The 21,900-nt window shown below is 45.1% G+C and overlaps 1 protein-coding gene across 1 annotated transcript in view; it reads right to left on the reverse strand.

Moving 5' to 3' along the window:
- The window catches only part of DMRT1 (doublesex and mab-3 related transcription factor 1), a 170,507-nt gene that overhangs the window by 253 nt on the left and 148,354 nt on the right, over positions 1-21,900 (reverse strand). Inside the window, exon 6 of the mRNA XM_088476640.1 lies at positions 1-1,000. This exon is cut by the window's left edge and continues 253 nt beyond it. Coding sequence (XP_088332766.1) covers positions 846-1,000 — 155 coding nt within the window. The 3' untranslated portion in view covers positions 1-845. The remainder of the gene's footprint in view (positions 1,001-21,900) is intronic.

Below are 21,900 nucleotides of genomic sequence, written 5' to 3' on the forward strand. Positions count from 1 at the left end.
ATGTTAAAACACACATTGCAAATCAGGAACAATGAGTTTAATACAATACAATAACTTGCTTTGTTTGTTGCAAAAATACTCTATTCAAAACATGAATTTAACAGCTGGAATCTCAATATGACATATAAAAATATAAAATGCAATGTACTACACAAAGTACTGTATGTCGTCTGCCTTTCACTGTGAGAATGTTGGTATCTAATGAACCAAATACACATGCTCGTCTCACATGCAATTAAAATATTGTCTCATCAATATTAAGATATGACATCTAGTCCAATCGTAACTTTGATTGATCACTCTTTGTATCTAAAACCTCTGTTTAAAGCACCAGCGACTCTTTAAGAACACAATGTACCTGTGTTGCATCACGGACAGACAAACCTTTATGGACAAAGCATTATTTTCTTGTTGTGTTAATGTTTATATCATTAGGCGCTAATTTATTATTCATCCTGATCAAGATCAGATAATGCATTGATGTTGTGCATTCAATTTATGGTTCAAACCATCATATTTGTTTTCAGACTAATTTTATCAACAGAAACTTAATCCTCCAATCTGCAATGATGAATTTTCACAACTTAAGCAAATATAACATTATACAACAAAACATTTTCAATTACGTTTGTAAACAGAACATATAATTAACAGAAAGGCTTGTATTTAAAGGCAAAGCAACAGATGACAATTAATCAATAAATCTATTTGACTCTAGTTTAGTACATAAAAGTGGAGTTTTTAACCTGTCTTTGCCTTTAAATATAATCCTGTAACAGGCCAAACTGCCCTTGTAATTTGTTGCTATGATATCAGTATTAAGATTCAGATGCCCTGAGGTCTTCTCACTCTCCATCATCTGTAATAGTGGTGACCGTGTAGGTAGAGGCTTCAGTAGGGGCTTCACACTCTGCTACACCTTTGGTGCTCTCACTGCTAATTGGAGAGTTGCTGGACATAGAAACCAATCCAGAATCCTGGCTGCTCGGTGGTGAGAACACTACACAAAGTGAAAAGGAAGACAAATATGACACAGATAAGTTACGTCACTGCCAAACTGAGTAACAAAGCAATTGTATTTGGTTTTTCAAAATATGTAAGTGAGAATTATCATGATCATGTGCACCAGTTACACACAAATGACAACAATTACTATAAGTAAAAAGACAGTGTGATATAATTAATAACCCATCCTAAATCCCCCAGGCATACAGTATAGGGTCTCAATCAGAGATGGATGCAAATAGCACCGCTGCTGCGTATTTGTACGAAAAAATGCAAATGTCGCAGCTGCCAGGACTAATGTTGATGATCCACTTGCGGCAGATCTACCGATTGCGCATAAAGACGTAACCATCGGTCACACATCGGGTGGTCATCGAACTTCTGAGTAACCCCATGGTTACACCGAATGGCCATTGGAACTGAGACATCAGAGTCATGCCCCGAAAAATGTCACGACAGACCTGCGTTTGAGTCGCCATCTCCCGTTGCTGCCCACAAACTGTCCCTGCCTATCAATCACATTGCTTTTAGATCCGCCCAGCGACCGACCTGACTCTGACGCATGTGCAGTAGAAAACGCCTATTTGCGAAAACATCGGCACTGCATTTATCTCTGAATTAGACCCATAGTTTGAGATCTGTGCTGTTATTTGATGTTCCTATCAGACTGTACAGAGGTCGTAATAGTATTAGTTGATCCCTATAATCCTGTTTATATACCTCCCATTTAATTGGTCAAAATACACACACGCAAAAAAAAAATGTATCCTCTAACTTTTCTATGTTTCATTGGGGGTCATTCAGACCCGTTCGCGAGCAAAGGACGCTCGCAAACGGGTCGATGTTGCCCCACTGCGCATGACGGAGGGAGCTCCGTCGTGCACATGCGCGAGACCCGGACTGCGACAGCCAAGCTGTCGCTCCGGGTCTCGCACCAAAGGGGGATTGCTGTCGATGTTGATTGACAGCACGCCCCCTTTGGTGGGCGTGCCTGCCAGACGGAGGCGCTCCCATGGGAACGCCTACCGTCTGAAGCCGGCCCCACTGACATCACTAGTGATGTCAGTGGGAGTGATTTTGGCTCTGATAGAGCCAAAATCACTCCAGGGCTTGCGGCAGCGAGACCCTACCGCAGGGTCTCCGTCGCAAGCCCGATGGTCGCGATGGTCAAGACCATCGCGACCATCATCATGGACGTTCACTATAGCTGTGGGTAGTAACCCACAGCTATGCGAGCGTCCATGAGGACGCTCCAAAAAAAGGTAGGAGGGCCCTGATTCAGAGCGAGCGCTCTGGTCAGAGCGTTCAGCTCTGAATCAGGCCCATAGATCACACAGAAGACCCCCCTCTCTGTGAGTAGTAAAAGGATCTAGTGGAAATCACCAAAATAACACACAAGACACTTATCTAGTGTGGGAGATGCAAAAAAAAAAAAAATTCACTTGAATTAGCATGTCTTTGGGCCCATACATAGTCTAAATGGGCCAATACATTAAAAATCTATCTGCACAATGCTCTGTTTTGCTGATGATTATGCTCTACGATCGGTACAATCCAACATGTTGGAAATCCTCTATTTGACGTTTCTGACCCAAAAATGATCGGAGTCAGTGAGTCGAGAATCGGAGAATGGGCAATCAGAGATAAGGGGAATTGTCAAATTGATGTATGGGCTCCATAACTTTGGTTCATCTCTGTTTGTGGAGGACTAGACAAGCCTAGAACCTTTGCAAAGCATGTTGAATCTGGAAAATTAGTGAAGTGATGAATCTTTATGCAAACCTATGAGAAAATGAACATATAATGTGAGTGTTTAGGCAGTAATATTGCCATTTACTTCAAGCTATTGGCTAACTATCGGTGTAGATAACAGTCCACATTAATATCATGGGGTTTGCAGTCAAACCCCTATGTACAGAAGGAATAAGTATGAAATACCAACAGCAGAATGGCTGGTGGCTCTCATACCGACGCTGGAAGTCTGAAGGTTCAACATCCCGACTCCACCCCCTAACCCTCCCTTGGTGGTGCCTAACCCTATAACTCCCGGGGTGGTGCATAACCCTAAGTCCCCCCGGGGGTGCCTAAACCTAACCCTCCCTACCCACACCCTAAACCTAACCTCTCCACTGTGGTGCCTAATCCTAATTCCCCCTCCCCGTAGCCTAACCCTAACACTCATGGGGGGTGCTTAAGCATGTCCCCCCGGGGGTGCCTAAACCTAACCCTCCCCCTCGCGGCTAACGCTAACCTGTCCTCGCTTACCTTCGTTCGGGATGCCGGCTGTCAGGATTTCAGCGTGGGGCTAAAGATAGGCATCAGGATTTCGACGCCTATCTTTAGTCCCTGGTTGGGACCCCACTGTCGGGATTCCAACGGCCGGTAATTTCACCACATCCCGTACCGAAGCTTGGTGTAAACCGCTTTATGCCTATGACGCAGTGTCAGATTCCCCGAAGTAGTCTTTCAAAAATGTGAAGGACTCCTCCGATATGCTATGGATGCCACTGGCAGGGACAGAGGTTATCGCTACTGCATGTCCCTGCGAGTTGACTTTAGTACATAGCGGGGATATTTTCATTCAAGATGAAAAAATTATGTTGCAAGACTGTTAATAATCGCGACAGTGCCGCGATTAGTAATACATAGGCCACTTAGAATCTTAATACCTACGCTGTGACCAGTAATTAGCATCTTTTGAACTCTGTAACCAGACAGCTTACCTTACATCCCACCGCTACTCACTCAAGTGTATCCCTTATTGGTATGCTCACTTTTTCACACTAATTTATTCACATGACTACTCTGCTTATTCAGTCTGTACACGCATAGGCGAAACTAGGGGGTGATCCGGGGGTGCACCGGATCACCCGTTAGCCTCTGCCGCCGATGTGCCATTTTTTAAATGTAATTAATGGGAGCTTGCACGGTCAGGAACGCATTAGCTTCGTGTCTGACCGGGAGGACCTTCTGGATTTACCTCCTCTACATCGGCACCAATAGTGGAGCAGGGGGGTCTGGCCACAAGTGGGGGAGGGGGGTCCGGCCGCGATTCTGAGAGCCTTCCCTGTGCGTGGCCACTGGCCAGCCAATAAGCATGCAGTGACAGCCTGCGCAGGTTCAGTGCACAAACACTGGCCATTGCAGGCTGCAGGAAGAAAGTGGGCAGCCAGGAATTGATTACAGCCTGCGAGGTGAGGAGGAGGAGGAGCGCATGTACAGTCAGGTCCATAAATATTGGGACATTGACAGAATTTTCATATTTTGTCCTCTATTCACCACCACAATGGCTTTGAAATGAAACAAACAAGATGTGCTTTAACTGCAGACTTTCAGATTTAATTTGAGGGTAATTACATCCAAATCGGGTGAACGGTGTAGGAATTGCAACAGTTTCAATATGTGCCTCCCACTTTTTAAGGGGCCAAAAGTAATGGGACTATCAACTCAAAAGCTATTTCATGGACAGGTGTGGGCTATTCCCTCATTATTTCATTATCAATTAAGCAGGTAAAAGGTCTGGAGTTGATTCTAGGTGTGACATTTGCATTTGGAATCAGTTGCTGTCAACTCTCAATATGAGATCCAAAGAGCTGTCACTATCAGTGAAGCAAGCCATCATTAGGCTGAAAAATGAAAACAAACCCATCAGAGAGATTGCAAAAACATTAGGTGTGGCCAAATCAACTGTTTTTAACATTCTTAAAAAGAAAGAACGCACCGGAGAGCTCAGCAACACCAAAAGACCCGGAAGACCATGGAAAACAACTGTGGTGGATGACAAAATAATTATTTCCCTGGTGAAGAAAAACCCCTTCACAACAGTTGGCCAAATCAAGAACACTCTCCAGGAGGTAGATGTATATGTGTCAAAGTCAACAATCAAGAGAAGACTTCACAACAGTGAATATAGAGAGTTCACCACAAGATGCAAACCATTGGTGAGCCACAAAAACAGGAAGACCAGATTAGAGTTTGCCAAACAACATCTAAAAAAGCCATTACAGTTCTGGAACAACATCCTATTGACAGATGAGACAAAGATCAACTTGTACCAGAGTGATGGGAAGAGAAGAGAAGGAAAGGAACTGCTCATGATCCAAAACATACCACCTCATCAGTGAAGCATGGTGGTGGTAGTGTCATGGCATGTATGGCTGCCAATGGAACTGGTTCCCTTGTATTTATTGATGATGTGACTGCTGACAAAAGCAGCAGAATGAATTCTGAAGTGTTTCGGGCAATATTATATGCTCATATTCAATCAAATGCTTCAGAACTCATTGGACAGCGCTTCACAGTGCAGATGGACAATGATCCGAAGCATACTGCAAAAGCAACCAAAGAGTTTTTTAAGGCTAAAAAGTGGAATGTTGTGCAATGGACAAGTCAATCCCCTGACCTGAATCCGATTGAGCATGCATTTCACTTGAAGACAAAACTGAAGGGAAAATGCCCCAAGAACAAGCAGGAACTGAAGACATTTGCAGTCGAGGCCTGGCAGAGCATCACCAGGGATGAAACCCAACGTCTGGTGATGTCTATGCGTTCCAGACTTCAGGCTGTAATTGCCTGCAAAGGATTTGCAACAAAGTATTAAAAAGTGAAAGTTAGATTTACTATTGTTTAGTTTGTCCCATTACTTTTGGCCCCTTAAAAAGTGGGAGGCACATATAGAAACCGTTGTAATTCCTACACCGTTCACCTGATTTGGATGTAATTACCCTCAAATTAAATCTGAAAGTCTGCAGTTAAATCACATCTTGTTTGTTTCATTTCAAAGCCATTGTGGTGGTGAATAGAGGACAAAATATGAAAATTCTGTCAATGTCCCAATATTTATGGACCTGACTGTATGTGACACCAGGGAGCCTTTGAGTCCACAGTGAAAAAGTAACTACTTGTGTCCTGCTCACAGCATTTCTTTTAACATTGGGGAGTTACGACAGTGAACTTGTTTTTAAGACAGCTGAAATCGCCAGGTAGGCATACTAAGTATAGAATAGGGAAGGGAGAGAAAGTGGGTATCAATATTGTAGAATATGGGAGGTGGGTATACATACTATAACTTATTGGAGGGAGAAAGTGGATATAAAGTGTAGAATATGGGGTGGGTAAACATCAATATTTTATGATGGTAGGTTTTCTGGCATTTGACTAAATTGACCTTGTATTTATGTCCTTGTAGTAGAAAAATTAGAATGTATGTAGATGTAAAAAATTATTGACTGTTACTTTAAAATGTACCTCTTTCCTGAATAATGGCACTATGCTTTTTATTTTAGATCTACTGTATCCCCCATCTTAAGTAACCCAGGTCCCCCTAGCTTTAATCTGGCCCTGGGAGGTGGTCCAGCCATGAGTAGGGCGATTATATTAATGTATCTGTTCGCCTGATGGAGCAATTCAATTTTTTTGTTCAGACTCCAGTGCAGGCCTGATAGCACCAGTTTAGCTGTGCTGTTGGAAAATTGCTGCGCAATAATTGCGTTTTGTCCAGCACAGCAAAATAAAAGCGTGCAGTTATTTAAGGGGCACTACTACTGTGTGGCATAATGTATTATAAGGGTCACTACTACAGTGTGGCATAATTTGAATTGGGGGTACTACTGTGTGGTCAAGCCCCTTATCAGTGAAACCATACTTGTTTTTTTTCAGAGCGCTCCTTTGGTGCGCTCCACAGTGTGCCAGACACCGGTCATCACTAAACGGGTCCGGCAGCACTGGCTCCCTGTCAGCAGCGGGTGGGGAGATCCCGGCGCCCGCTGCCGATTACGTCCTCCCAAGCTGCCTGTCTCATGTTCTGGCGAGCGGTAAGCAGGGAGATCCCGGCAACTGCTGCAGCGGGCTTCCCCTGTCAAGATGTGCAGACAGCCACGGCTCCCCTAGGGGCGAGCATGCCGTCTGCAAGTGGATTAAAGAGGCAGGTAGGGTTAGGAAGTCACTGATTGGGTCTGGCTTGAACACTGACCTATATAAGGAAGATCCTGGGAGTACCTCAGTGCCAGAGTATAGGCTCCATTACCATACTCCAGCGTTCCTGTGTATATCCTGACTATTGGTTCTGACTTTCACTTGTTTGTGACTCCGATTCTGCCTGACCCCTGGTTCCATGTTTGATATCTGGTTCTGACCTCGGCTATTCCCTGTGACCCGTTTACGTCTGCTCCCTGGTATCGTCTTGTCTGTTTGGTTCTGACCCGGCTAGTCGTCTACGCTAAGTCTTCTTCACTTCTACCAAGTCTCCCAGCACCTGTATAGGGAAACCTAACCTGAGGGTCGCGACCTGTGTGTCGGACGCAGCCGAGTCCATACCTCCTTGTGAGGGTCCTGGTGAATACCGCCGGCACATTAGACTCCGCGCCTCAGGAATAGGTCTAGCCAATTCCCTGAATACGGGTTGCATCCACAATCCATCCGAGAATTCGTGACACCCTGCTTCAGTTGAGGATGGTGGCACCAATGCTCTTTATGTACTCATATCACATGTAGGATTCCCTTGACTGTCCCTGCCCTCAGTCAGCCCTGTAACTTCACCTCAGTGTCTCTGCATTCACCATTCCTGTAAGTACCCCTCAGTGTCCCTGCCCTTACCTTCCTTTTAACTCCCATCAGTGTGCCTATCCTCACCCTCGAGACTCCCCCTCAGTGTCCCTGCCCTCACTCTCCCTATAATTTCACCTGTGCCTCTGCTTTCACCCTCCCTGTAGGTACCCTTCAGTGTCCCTGCCCTCACCTTCCTTGTAATTTTCCCACAGTGTCTCTGCACTCACCCTCCCTGTAACTTCACCTCAGTGTCCCTATCCTCACCCTCCTCGTAACTAATTTAACCACAGTGCTGACTTCACCCTTCTTGTAACTTCACCACAGTGTCTCTGCATTCACCCGTCCTGTAAGTACCCCTCAGTATCCCTGCCCTCACCCTCCTTTTTAACTCCCATTAGTGTGCCTATCCTCTCCCTCCTTGAGACTCCCTGTGTCCCTGCCCTCACTCTCCCTGTAATTTCACCTCAGTGCCTCTGCTTTCACCCTCCCTGTAGGTACCCTTCAGTGTCTCTGCCCTCACCCTCCTCATAATTTAACCTCAGTGCTGACATCACCCTTCTTGTAACTCCACCTCAGTTTCTCTGCCCTCTAGAGTGACGAATTGGGGACGTGTTATGAGGACACGTCCCTCACGGTAAGCCATGTCCACTTTCTGTGAACGTGCGCGCCGTGGGCGCACACATGAAGACTCTGCCTGCACCTCAGTTCCCTGCCCTACCCCCGGTCTGACATGAACACTAATATGAATAACATAAGAAATCTTTGCTGCCTAAATAATTTTAACAAAACACAGTGCCAAACTTCCAAGGTAACATAAGTTCTGGTAATGGGTTTGACCTGTAACCACCCATTACCAAATGTCTAGTTTCGCCTATGTGTACAGGTTGCTAGAACTGGGTACACACCTGAACGATGGATCAGCCACCCGACGGGCCAACCTATCCAACAATTTGGTAAGTGTTCTGCACAAACGATATGTGCACAAACACTTACCAATTGGCCGCCCGATATGTCTGGCCACAGGAACCAGTTGTGACATCATTGTTGCTGTTTCCTGTGGCCAGCATATTGGCTGTTCGGTCACCCATACACATATGTACAGTGTTCTCCCCAAGCTGTTTTTTTCAAGCAGTCCACCCGGCAAGGATCTCCTGCTGCCCGGCGCTCACCTGGTACTCTCCCCTTCAATGCGTTCATGGCTCTAGAAGGATGATCAGCAATGCACATTACACAGTGTGTACTGAAGCCGAACGGAGAGGATGGAAGATGGCGCTGTGACGTCAAGGCAGCCCTACTTTCGGCCATGTCACAGTGCAGGGCGGCGTCAGACTAAAAGGCAGAGGTCCCTCCCCCCGAATAAAAGCAAGGGCACACTGTCTAGCGTGAACAGTCGCCTGTGCACACTGAAGAGAGTGGTTTTCCTGCGCACTCCACTCTCTCACTTGTTTGTTACTGGAGGCATGCTGTGTAGCCAGCAATTGGTGGCATTATCCGGACTAGCTATCAGCAAAGCCAGCAAGTACAATATTTGGGAGCTTTAAAAAAAACTAGTGTAGCCAGGATTGGAAGCAGCATCTGGGCTGGCTATCAGTCAAGCCAGCAATTGAGGACAGTATCTGGGAACAATATTAGTATCCACAAAGCAATTGGGCAGTATCTGGGAATTTAAAAAACATATTTGTGTCTGTGACAAAGAAAAAGACCAGTATCTGGGCACTTAAAACAATTATTTGTGTCCGTGACAAAGCAATTGGACAGTATTTGGGAGCTGTTAAAAATACAGCTGTGTCCAGCTACCTGTTACACGTAATGAGTAAGAATTTAAATAAAAAAAAAAAACACACACAAAGGAGCCAGAGATTTCCAATAAGGACACTGCAGACAAGGCTGGTCCATCTTCTGAATTACAGTCTGAAAAAATGTTCTCTAAACATTGCACATCAGGTGTAAACAGTGACTGGTTTAAAACATTTCAGTGGTTGTTGGTAAAAGATAATGGAATGATGTGTTCCACGTGTATAAAATATGGAAATAGACCGGCCACAAATAAGGAAGTGACTTGGGTAACTATTCCATGCAAAAGACTCTGAAAAGAAAGTGTACTTGACCATGAGCAAAGTCAATCACACACTGATTTGTGTTCAAACATAGGGCCTGATTCAGAGGCGGACGCTCTGACAAGAGCGCTCGCTCTGAATCAGGGCCGTCCTACCTATTATTGGAACGGCCTCCTGGCCGCTCGCATAGCTGTGGGTGACCACCCACAGCTTATGCGAGCGGCCAAAAAGATGGTCGGGCTTGCGACGAGACCCTGCGGTAGGGTCTCGCTGTCGCAAGCCCAGGAGTGCTTTTGGCTCTAGGAGAGCCAAAAGCCCTCCCACTGACATCACTAGTGATGTCAGTGGGGCCGGCCCCAGACGGTAGGCGTTCCCATGGGAACGCCTCCGTCTGGGCAGCAACGCCCCCGGCACGCCCACCAAAGGGGGCGTGCTGTCACTCACCATCGACAGCACGCCCCCTTTGGTGCGAGACCCATAGCGACGGCTTGGCCGTCGCTATTCGGGTCTCGCGTATGCGCACGACGGAGCTCCCTCCGTCGTGCGCATGCGCACTAGGGCACCATCGACCCGCTTGCGAGCGCTTGCAAGCGGGTCTGAATCAGGCCTATACTTCAAAAACATGTTTTTGAAGAAACTGGGGCCTGATTCAGCAGGGAATGCAGTTGCTAATACGTACGCGATCGGTCGATTCATTTGCATCGAGCATGCGTATGCATTGTAGTGCGCGAACTAGCAATTGCGATGGAAACTGCGTTTGCAGGGCCTATGCAGACCCATGGCAGAGTGATTGACAGGAAGTGTCGTTTCTGGGTGGCGATGGGGGGTGGTCGGGCGAACGCAGACGTGCCAGTGCGTTTGAACCCTGTTGCATGGGCATGCATAATTTAGCCACTGCCATGCCTGACGCCTCCTGAGGTCTCATAGCGTGCGCTGAAGTTAGCAATTCCTGAGTGAGGTCTGACCGCCTTAACTGTGTGTATGGGTCCAATGTTACTCGATGTTACCGATTGTTTCGCTATGCTGCCCTAGTATACGGATGTAAGTGAGGGGAGGTAGGCAACCTTATGTTAGGCTGTGATCGCAATGCAATTGCAAACATTTGCATTTCACAGCTGATATTAGCAACTGCATAGCGTGTGTATTAACAGAATAGCGATCCTTGCTGAATCAGGCCCTGGGATAGGAGAAATTGAATGATCAATTTCAGTTTTGATTAACTATCACATACTACATTGTATAAAAATTTGCTTATGCACCACAAAGGCTATAGGTTGTACATATTTAAACCATATTGATATTGGTAAGAATGCAATTGACACTTCGGAAAGAATAATGCAAGAACTGCTTGACATCTAAGGGCCTGATTCAGAGCCGCTCGTAAGCGGCCGCTCGTTCGCTCCGAGCGATGTTCGCACATCTGCGCATGGGTCGTAATGCGCATACGCCAACCAGTCATTGCGGTCGGAAATCGGGCGCTCGCAAAATAGCGAGTGCCTGCTAATTTGAGTGACAGGATGAGGCGTTTGTGGGTGGTAACAGGGGAAGGTGCTTGAAAACGGGGAGTGGAGATCCGAACGCAGGCGTGCCAAATGGTCAAAACGGGCGTTTTAAGGGTGTGCATAATTAACAAAGCAGCGTCATCGACCACGTCACTTGGTTGTTTCTTAGCCTGAACTGTTCGCATGATTGCGGTAGGAAAATCCTACCACAAGCACTGCGAGCAGTTCAGACGCCTTTCGATGTACTCGATTAATCAAATAAATAGCGGAGATGACGTAGGATGCGAGCGGCCAGGGGGCGTCTTTACAAAATAGCGAGCGCATGTTTCGTCCACTCGCTCAGACATAGAGGCGTCAACAGACCGCAAAGAGCGAGCGCTCAATTTAAATAGCCGGCCCCTTTTTCTGAACGAGCAAGCGCAAATAGCGTCCGGCTCTGAATCAGGCCCTCAGCTCCATAAACAAGAAGTGAAATACTTAAACAATTGCATTCATATCAGATTTGAAGCATCATATTATATACTTTAACTATATTTTTCAAGTTAAAAAAGAGATTACTGTTAAGTTTTTTATCAACATATAGTGTCACACAGTAGCAAAACTATTAAAAGATGGAACAGGTGGAATCATGGTCATCTGTCATTGTATAAACCACCGTCTGGCTCTTGCTAGTGCCCAAGCAGCTGCAGAGGTGCCTTATTTAGTATAATTTAACAATATATTGATACTGTTTTTCAAAATGTCCCAGTTAGATTGGCTGGTTTAACTGAAATCCAAACTATACTGAACAGTCCTCAGATTAAACTTAAAATGGCTATTGACACTAGGGGATAAATTTACTAAGGGTCGATTTTGGTTCCATTTAAAATCGACCAAAATAGAATCAGCATCCTCACAAAATCGATCAGTGTTTCTATTCAAAATAGATAATTTACTAACAGTCGATTTTGGGTTCCATTCTGATTTTGATGGTGCATTGGTTTCTATTTAAAGTTCTATTTGAAGTTCTAAATGAGTTCTATTCACCCTCAATAGAAACTAAAATGTGTCTTGTTGTTGTGTCTTGAGGCCATGAGATCCACTTCTGGAAGACCCCATTTGTCAACCAGAAGCTGAAAGACTTGTAGAGACCATTCTCCTGCATGCACGTCATAACGGCTGAGGAAATGCGCTTCCCAATTGAGAATCTCCGGGAAATGGCTGGGAGATTGCGTTCGGCCGATGTGTGAATGCGGGACACTTCTGTCATTGCTGTTTGACTTTGAGTGCCCCGTCAGGCTGCAGGCTCGTGAGCAGACTTGGCAGTTGGACGTCTAGTAGCCCAGGCCATTAGGCTTGGCTGTGTCTGTTGCCATGGAAAAGACAGACCATTGGCTTTGCCTTGAGGGCGAGAGGAACAAAAGGATGACGTCCTAGGTTTTTATTATAGGTAGAGGGCAAGAATGCCATCTTGGAAGCTGCCAAAGTAGTCACAATTTTATCTAGCTCTGGACCAAATAGGATGACTCCCGAATAAGGGAGAGACTCCAGAGTCCATTTTGGGTCTGAATCTGCTTTCCAGGAATGGAGCCAAACGATACGGTGGGCCACTACCGAAGTGGGAGATATCCTGGAGGCCAGCTGAGCCGTATCCATAGCTGCCTCACCTAAGCAGGAGGCTGCATCCCTAATGTGAGATACATTGAAGCATCACGGGGGAAGTGTTTCTTCTAGCGCTAGCAGGGCGAATAATAGCTCCTGTAAGAGAGTAAATAGATTTATGTGAATGTGGCATTATTAACCAATTGAGTTACATGAGAATCCACTGCCGGGTGAACTTCCCATTTAGTGCAATCAATAGCTGAAACAGGGTAAAAGGAACTGAATCGTTTTGGAATTTGAAATCTTTTACTAAGTATATTCCATGCTTCACTCGTGTGATCAGATAGCTGGTCTTATTGAGGGAACTCTGGTAAAACTACCTTTTGTCGTTTAAAAAGTGCCTTCTTTTTCTTAGGAGCGGGTTCATCCTCTTCTATTTGCAAAATGGATTTTACAGCTCTGACAAGCTAGACATATCTAGCTTAGGGGGTGGCTCCTCTTCTCCGGAGACGGTCAGAGTGAGAGAGGTCTGCATCTTCCGCCTTCCAAGATGATATGGCAGAATCAGATAACTGAGTGGACTGGGAAAATAAGAGCCTGTTTAGAGGGTTTAGTAGGTAAAGGCTTTTCCCTTTGTAGCAGTTGCTGGAAGGCTGTAGAGGTATTGTCCAAACTCTTTACTGAGGTAGAAAGCATGTCTACCCATGGGGGAGGCAAAGGATTTTCAGGGAGTACCTGCTGTGGCCATCCCACAGAGGGAGCCACTACGGGGACCGTTCTCTGGGCCTGATTCAGACACACTCGCTAGGATGGGATCGCACGCAGCCAGCCGATGTTTGCAATTTGCGCATGCATACGCATCGCAGTGCGCAAACCAGTCCATGCGATCGTGAAGCGATCGTCCCTTAAGCACAGACGGAAGCTGTTTGTGGGTGGTAACAGGGGTTGGTCAAAGGAAACGGGGGATGGTTGTGCGAACGCAGGCGTTTCTGAGCGTTTTAATGCCGTTTCAGAGGCGTGCATAATTATTACGGAGCGTCATAGTACACGTCACTTGGTTGAATTTCACTCTGAAGCATTCGCAGTGCTTGCGCTCACTTCCGATGGTACTTGATGTTAACGATGATTACATACACTTCCTGGAGATGACTTGCATAAGTGAGCGTCTTAAGGCAGGCTAGTGGGCGTCTAAATACACACCTCCATCGCACACCAAGACATAGTGGTCATGCTAATGCCTTGCTGTGCGCGAACGTGGGATTTGCATACTTTAGCTGCGTGCGAACGCATCTAGCGAGAGGGTCTGAATCGAGCACTCTGTTCCGTAATTTTTGCCAGCATCTGTGAAAAGGCCGCCCAGGGTGGGTTCTGAGGGAGACAGACCGGAGCTGAGGGACCTGGGACTGTGTAACAATTAGTGCAAAGCCCATCCTGAATGAAGTCCTCTGTGGCTAAGCCCGCTGAGCAGGAATTACAGGACAACAGAATAGGGGCAGAATCCTTCAGCTGTTTGTTATTCTTTCCTCTGCCAGCCATAGTAATGATACAATGCAGTGAACCCCCTGCAGTATGTGAAATATGGCACAATGTAGTGTGCAGTCGCGCTATATATGACCCAATATAATATGCTACAGCGCTATATATGGCACCATGTAGTATGCAACAGCGCTATATATGGCATCATGTAGTATGCAACAGTGCTATATATGGCACAAGATAATGTGCAACAGCGATATATATATATATATATATATATATATATATATACAGTGGTGGCCAAAATTGCAGACACTTTTTGAAATTTGAATGTTTTTCAACTTCGAATGCTTATAAAAACTGTTACACTTCATGCAGTGCAATGATTCATATATCACATGTAAGGAAATGTAATGCTGAATTCAACACAATAAACAGAGGTCAAATATTTGCATTACAAGGGAAGTTATGCAGTGAAAACAACACTTAGGGTGAAAATCCCTCTGTACCTATGATGTTACTGTCCTATCAGTATTTCGTTGGGGATCTTTTATTTTTCAAGATAGCACCACAGCGACGTGGCATTGAGCCAACCAATGTTTGGAGCTCTTCCTTCTTTATTATGTGGTGCCATGAGACAATCATAGCCTCAATTAATTGTCTTTTATTGGATGGGCGCCTCTTATGTACCAGTTTTTTCAAACAAAACCACAAATGTTCTATGGGGTTCAGGTCTGGGCTGTTTCCTGGCCATCCCAGCACCTGTATGTCATTCTCCATGAACCACTGTTTGCATATCCATACATTGTGGCAGGGAGCTGAATCCTGCTGGAAAAAAAATGGGCATTATCTGGGAAAAGATCCCTGATAGAATGTAGAAGTTTTGGTTGTAGGATGGTGTCAATGTACTTTCTGCTGTTCAGTGTGCCATCTATGACATAACGGCAGCCTACAGCATCTGCTGTCGTACATGCCAAGATCATAACACTTGTAGGATTCTTTGTTGTCGCTTGAATAAAATCTGGATGTACCTCTTCCCCGATGCGACGTCTCACACATTTTCTCCCATCACTACCAAATATCGATATCTTAGTTTCGTCACTCCATATCACTTGTTTCCACTGACCTTCTGTCCATGCAATGTGTTCTTTTGCCCACTATATTCGTTTCTGCCGCTGCTTTTTATTCAGCAATGGCTTTATTCGGGGAATCCTACCTTTTAGGCCAACCTCCGTTAGTCTTTTCCGTACTGTTCTTGCACTGACAAAAACACCAGTTGCACTCAGTTCACTGCTAATGGCCGCAGATGGCATCCATCTGTCCCTGACGCAAATTCGTTTTATTCTCCTATCATCAACAGCTGTTGTGCACTTTCAGGGCCTTTTCCTCCTTTGTTTTGTATAGATTGTGTTTCCTGATAGCGTAAACAAAACTTTCGTACTCCTGATGTTGTCACATTCCCACCAACTTCTCTTGCAATTGCTGCATACGAAAGACCATTTTCACGTAACACCACAATCCTGGATCTCTTCCTGGGTGACCAGTCACCACTTTGCCTGGATGACATTGTTGTATTTATTTTTTACACCGTAGTTAGCACTAAACAATACACACAAACATCCAACCATAATTGCACTTCAGTAACTTTATTCTGCAAAATGAAACCGCCAAACTGACCTTTCCCACCTTTGAACATGACCTCGCAACTGCTCATAAACGACAGCTGATTGGTCCTCAAAACAACGATTCCGATTGGCTGGTAGTAGCTGTTACTACAATCCGCTTCTTGAATCTCACGCATCTGTGCTTCTTTGTCTGAATGAAAGTAGCATAACTTCCCTTGTTGTAATGCAAATATTTGACCTCCTTTTTATTGTGTTGAATTCAGCATTAAATTTCCTTTCATTTGATACATGAATCATTGCACTGCGTGAACTGAAACAGTTTTTATAAGCATTCAAAGTTGAAAAACATTCAAATTTCAAAATGTGTCCGCAATTTTGGCCACTATATATATATATATATATAATGTGCGACTGTGCTAGTGATGGCCCCCCTGGAACAACAGCGCTATATATGACACCAGCGAGCATGCAACCACGTCAGATATGGCACAATGCAGTGTGCAACGCGGTATGAAGTATGTGATAGCCCTCACAAGTGTGAGGTACAATGATACGCTTATACCTTAGTATGATAGGTTATAGCAGAAGAATGGGATAGTTATAACTGACAGTATAGATAAACAGATAAACAGAGAATAGCGCTAGCACAAGTCAAATACAAATCAGAAAAGAACATTACATGTCGGCAATGGGCAGAATTATCAACTACACAGACCGCAGTCGCTGGTAGGATATAGCACTGTATAACCTGGCCCTTGGGAGACTGGACCCATCGATTCCCGGAGACTGCTTGCCTAAAATGGCTGCCGCGCGTCTCTGAGGGGGCGGAGGGTGAGGGAGGAGAAGCCCAGGGAACACCAGGACCGCAGTGGAATGGTCCCCTGAGCTGGGAAAGGAGCTGCAGGGAGAGTGCCTTATCCCCTGGCTGACGTTAACCACCGGGTCTCCTGGCCTTAATAATATGCCTCTGCACCAGTGGTCTCGTGGAGTAGTGGGCGAGCCAGTGTCCACATCTGCGCCTCCGGCTGTCTCATGAGAACGGAGGCAAGACTGCACTAATACGTGGGTCCCCGCAAACGGGGTTCCGCCTTACCTTTCCTCTGGATTCTGGGCTGCAGTCTGGGGGTCCGGGGAGGCTGCTAGCTGGTCCCCCTCGAATACCCACTGGGAGTACCTAGCGCAGGCTTGGTGTCACGGTCCCGCGGAGGGGTGATGGGCTGGCAGCACAGATGTCCGGCGGACAGTCTGGTGCTGCTCACCTATGTGTTAGAAATAAAAATTTAATTAAATAAAAAAAATAAAAGCTTGGGCTGCATAAGGCAGGCCTTTGTTATCATGGTGGTCCAGCTCCTTGCCGGACACCAACAAAAGTGAAGTACCCTCAGGCTGTGGGCGGGGTATAGGGGGAAGGATCGGATCCTGGGATTGAAAAGCATTGCTGTTGGTGTCCAGTCCTCCAGGTCCCAACTACACCACAATGTCGGCCTGTGGAGCCCTATGGACCCTGAAGAAGAAAGTAAACTTATGAACAATTCGATAGCGTTCCTGCTAGGCTGTTTTAGCCGGGTGCCGCGACCTGCCCAATTTCAAAAGGGCAGAATGATCACACTGATTGCGCCCCCATTGGCTATGCGCCGGGCTGAGTGGCTCACAGCGCCCCTCTCCCCAGCATGCAGTGTTTTTTTCCCCTAAGGGGGCGTGGCCACACCTCCCACAAATAGGCCACGCCCTCTTCACCCGGGCTCTGTTGTCGGCTCGCCTGAGGACCCCCTCTAGCTTGGCGAAGTGCAGCAACTCAACATGGCATCGATTTCAGAAATGGACGGAAGACCTCTGTAGAGATGTTGACCCATACCGTCTGGATAGCTTCCCACAGCTTCCTGATATTTGTAGGTGCAAGATCTTGGGTACGAATGGATCTCTCCACCACGTCCAATAAATGCTCTATTGTGATCATGTTGGGCGAATGTGGTGGTCACACCATTCGTCTGGACTCTTCATAATGCTCCCCGAACCAATTCTGGACAACTTGGGACCATCACCACTGTGCATTATCCTGCTGGAATATTCCATCGTTGTGTGGGTGCGTGAAGTCAATGAAAGTCTGCAATGGTCATCAAGCAATGCAACGGAGCAGTTACCGGTCAATTATGTGTTTACGGCGGAACAGCGGACCTGCTGGATATGCGTCTGGTACCTCCTGCATTGAATGTGGATGTGATTTGAGCCAGTGTCGCTTGTCTGTTACCACGGACAGTTCCGGCCATGCTACTGATCATTAAGCACCTGCGGTCGGCCACTGCCCTGTCCGTAGTGGGTAGTAATGCCTTCTATGAGGTATTCACGGTACACGCGAGACCCCGTAGATCGAGGAATGTTGAATGTCTGCACAACTTCAGAAATAGAATGTCCGATCTGTCAGGAATACACTATCACGCCCCGTTCGAACTCAAATAATTCACGTCGCTTTGCCATGAACAGCCTAGCTGACTCACAAGATGGCAGATAACTGAGCAGGTCTGGGCATTTCCAAGATGTCACAGTACGGTGCCACAAACTACCATTACCTTTAATTACTGCTATCCCATGACTTTTGGCACCAGAAGCTGCTCATTTAAATTTGGGTGCACTTTGATTATTATTACTGTACTAATTGGAGTTCACAAAGAGGCGCTGACAATCTAAAGATGCATACACACGGGACGATGTGCTGTATGAACGATATTGGTGTAAGATTTCCCTTGAACTTTCTGTAGTGCAGGACAAACGATATTGGGTGTACACACTGAAAGATATCTTTCAGCGAAGTTATCTTGCCACATCTCTGAGCAGGCAATTCTTGATGATATCATCCAAATTGGCCTGCATCTACAGATGACCAAAGATATTGTTAACATCCAGCGGGAACGCGCATCGTTGGTCGTTTACTGCATACATACTGAATGATGTGGTTCTTCAGTACAGCCATCTGGTTGCACTGACCAATGTCTTGAACAACCACTTTAACAACTCACCAACAGTTCTGACAAATATCTAATGTGTATACTCCAGCCATAGACAAAGACAGTAGAGGTCTTTAGCAACACTGACATAAAGGAGAGACATGATACTCATTGATGTCCAAAGGACTTTTGGGAGTAAAGTGTTTTGACTCTCCCCAAGTTTCTCCATCAGATCAAAACTGATCCTATGCTCAACACTATTCTTCTGTCTTCTTCAGAAAATGAAAGACAATTAGTAATAATTGACACACAAGCACTAATACACACTCTGCTTACCGATCACCTGTGGTGTGGGTGGCTCTCAGACAGCAGCATCTAAACTTAGCATATCTCATTGCAAGACTAGGAGAAATATAGGGACCTGGAATGCCAAAACATAAACACTACTTTGGTATTTCTATCTCGACTTCCTGACTACAAGTGACAAAATATCCAGGGATTACCATCCCCTGCGGGAAATAATATAGGAGGCTCATTTGTCAATTGAATTTATTGTGTACCATAGTACACAAAATAAATATTTCAGAAAAATAGTACATTCTCTATGTCAGGTATGTACATTAGTGTATCCCATAAATTAAAACCACTAACATAAACCTGTGTGCCCAAAATGTCCTGTTCTTACACAAATAACATACTGCGGAAAACAAAAATAAATTCATAGTTCTAAAATTATTTGCAGAAATTAAATGTAAAAATATTTTCTCTAGTGCATAAGATGAACAAAAAAATTATAAGCTGGTGTTGTTAAATATGAATGATAAAATAGAAATGATAAGTTAATCAAACAGTGGATACAGAACTGAAGGCAGGTCCTGCGACCTCTGGTTTGCCATCCTGTCCACAGCCCTCTGCCTCCCAGCTCCTGCCAAGCCTGAATGTAATTAAGGGGAAGCTGCAGTGGCAATTTCTCCCCTCATTAACTTGCTGATTGGTTTCAGCCTCAAGATTTCGCCAGGCTGCAGTTTGTCACCAATTCCAAATGGCCAATCGTTAATACTAATGTTTATGTAACTAACTGCCGGCATCTGCCACTGCTCCTTGTACAACAATAATGGTGGAAAGGTACATTAGTGCTCATGTGTTAATTCAACCTGTGTTCATCAATGGAGAAATCTATGGTGTAATTAAGTTAAACGCATTGGTAGCCCAGTAAAGGTCTAAATCACAGCAGTCCGTACTATGCTCTGACATGTTCAGTGTCAACGCTTATTATGTTTGATTACAGTCATTTTTACAGTTTACATAAGCCCGCTTATGCTAAGAGCTTTCAGCAAGAGATAGTACTCATAGAATAACTGCACTGGCTTCCATTCTGGTAAAATGCTTGTTACTCTTGTATTCAATTTATGGCATGTTAGAAACAGACAATAGTATCATGAAGGCAAATAAAAGGAAAGGAAAAGGATATACAGTATATCTGCTAACATTTCTGATTTTCTTGACAGGTAACATTATGCATCAAAAGACTTTCCTTTCTATTGATTAAACCATCATTTTTATTGATGGATTTATTAAAGATAGACTGGAGCACTAAATATGCATTAATTTAACAGTTTGAGTGCCGGATCTTTGAGAGAAATATTATCACTAGCACAGCATCAGTATGGCACCTTTGTGTCAGGACATTCATTATTCCTTTGAACACATTCCTCTTTCTATTCAGAACATTCCAATACCAATGAGGACACTGGCCTTTAAATCTTTTCTGCTCAAATACTAAACCCACGCACATGGTAATGGATGGGATGTACTTAATTTGGCGCCGCACCGGATACCATTGGTCGAAATCCCGGTGCCGGGAATCCCGACCCGCGGGCAGGACTCCAGTGTCGGAATCCCGGCATCAGTTGAAATGCCAACGCCGGCATCCCGACAGCCGGCATCCCAAACATAAGTACAGCGGGCCGGGTCAGCTTTACGCTGGGGGGGAGGTTAGTTTTAGGCACTAAGGTCGGAGGGTTAGGTTAGAGCGTGAGGGAGGGGAGGGTAAGGATGCAGGAAGAGAGGGTTAGGAGGTGAAGGGGGGAGGGTTAGAATACTTACGGAGCCCCTGTCGAGATTATAAGCATTGGGATGCCGCTGTCAGTGCTTTGATGGCCAGTATTCCGACTGCCGGCCTCCCATACCCAACCTGTAATGGATACCCACACTTCATACCGCTATTTTGATTATTCAGTGTTTGCAGTTACATCATTTACTTAGCTTCGATAATGCTTGATACAAACACAACATCAACTTCGTTCGCTGAGGGCAACCCCATGTTGACTCAGTGGAACGTATCTAAAACATATCTGGATATGAATAATTATGCAAAGTGTTGCAGGATAGTAATAGCCAACCTCTCACACAATACTACAGAAATAAAAAGTCTATATGAGGTTAATCTAATAAGTTGCAGGTTTCTTGCAACAATAAAGTTACTGGAACCCGCAGAGTTCTCGTCTGGATTCAATGGAAACTTGCCAAATGTAATAAGTTGCAAGTTAGCCTATAACTCTGCAACCGTTGTGTGTCAGCTTGTAAAGTCACACTTGCCAGCATTCCAGTGTGTTTCCAGCATGTCTGCTGGAAACATGCTGGGTTTTTTTTAACAAAACTTACTGGCACATAAAAGACATTTCCCCATATAATAACACTGTGGTTGCAATTTGCATCTAAGGGGGCGATTCAGTAGTGGATGTAATTGCAAAGCCACATGCAGCTTTGCAATTCCGTCCTTGCAATTATGTTAATGCAACAGGAGGCGTCATGCCTGCTGCATGCATTACTTATCCTAGCAGCATCGGATAATCTGCGATCACATCGGTTGGCTGTGCACTGCCGAAAAAGGCCCTAAGTGTGCATGCATAAAATTATTTTTGCTATCTATGCACCAATTCTGCATACAATATGAGGCAAAGTTTCACTGTGAGTATAAACGATAAGCAAAATAATCAGTACACAATTCATACACATAAGTGGGTGGAAAGTAACAATTTTTATTAATAATAATATAAAATAAATAAAGTACACATATCATCAGCCTTCCCAAACAGAGAAGGAAATATGCTTTATTTTTGAAAAAGTGAGTGCTCAGTACACTGTAATCCTGCTAATAGATCAC

This window comes from Taudactylus pleione, unplaced genomic scaffold (genome assembly GCF_031769625.1).
Source record: "Taudactylus pleione unplaced genomic scaffold, aTauple2 ptg000190l, whole genome shotgun sequence".
In the NCBI taxonomy this organism is placed as follows: domain Eukaryota; kingdom Metazoa; phylum Chordata; class Amphibia; order Anura; family Myobatrachidae; genus Taudactylus; species Taudactylus pleione.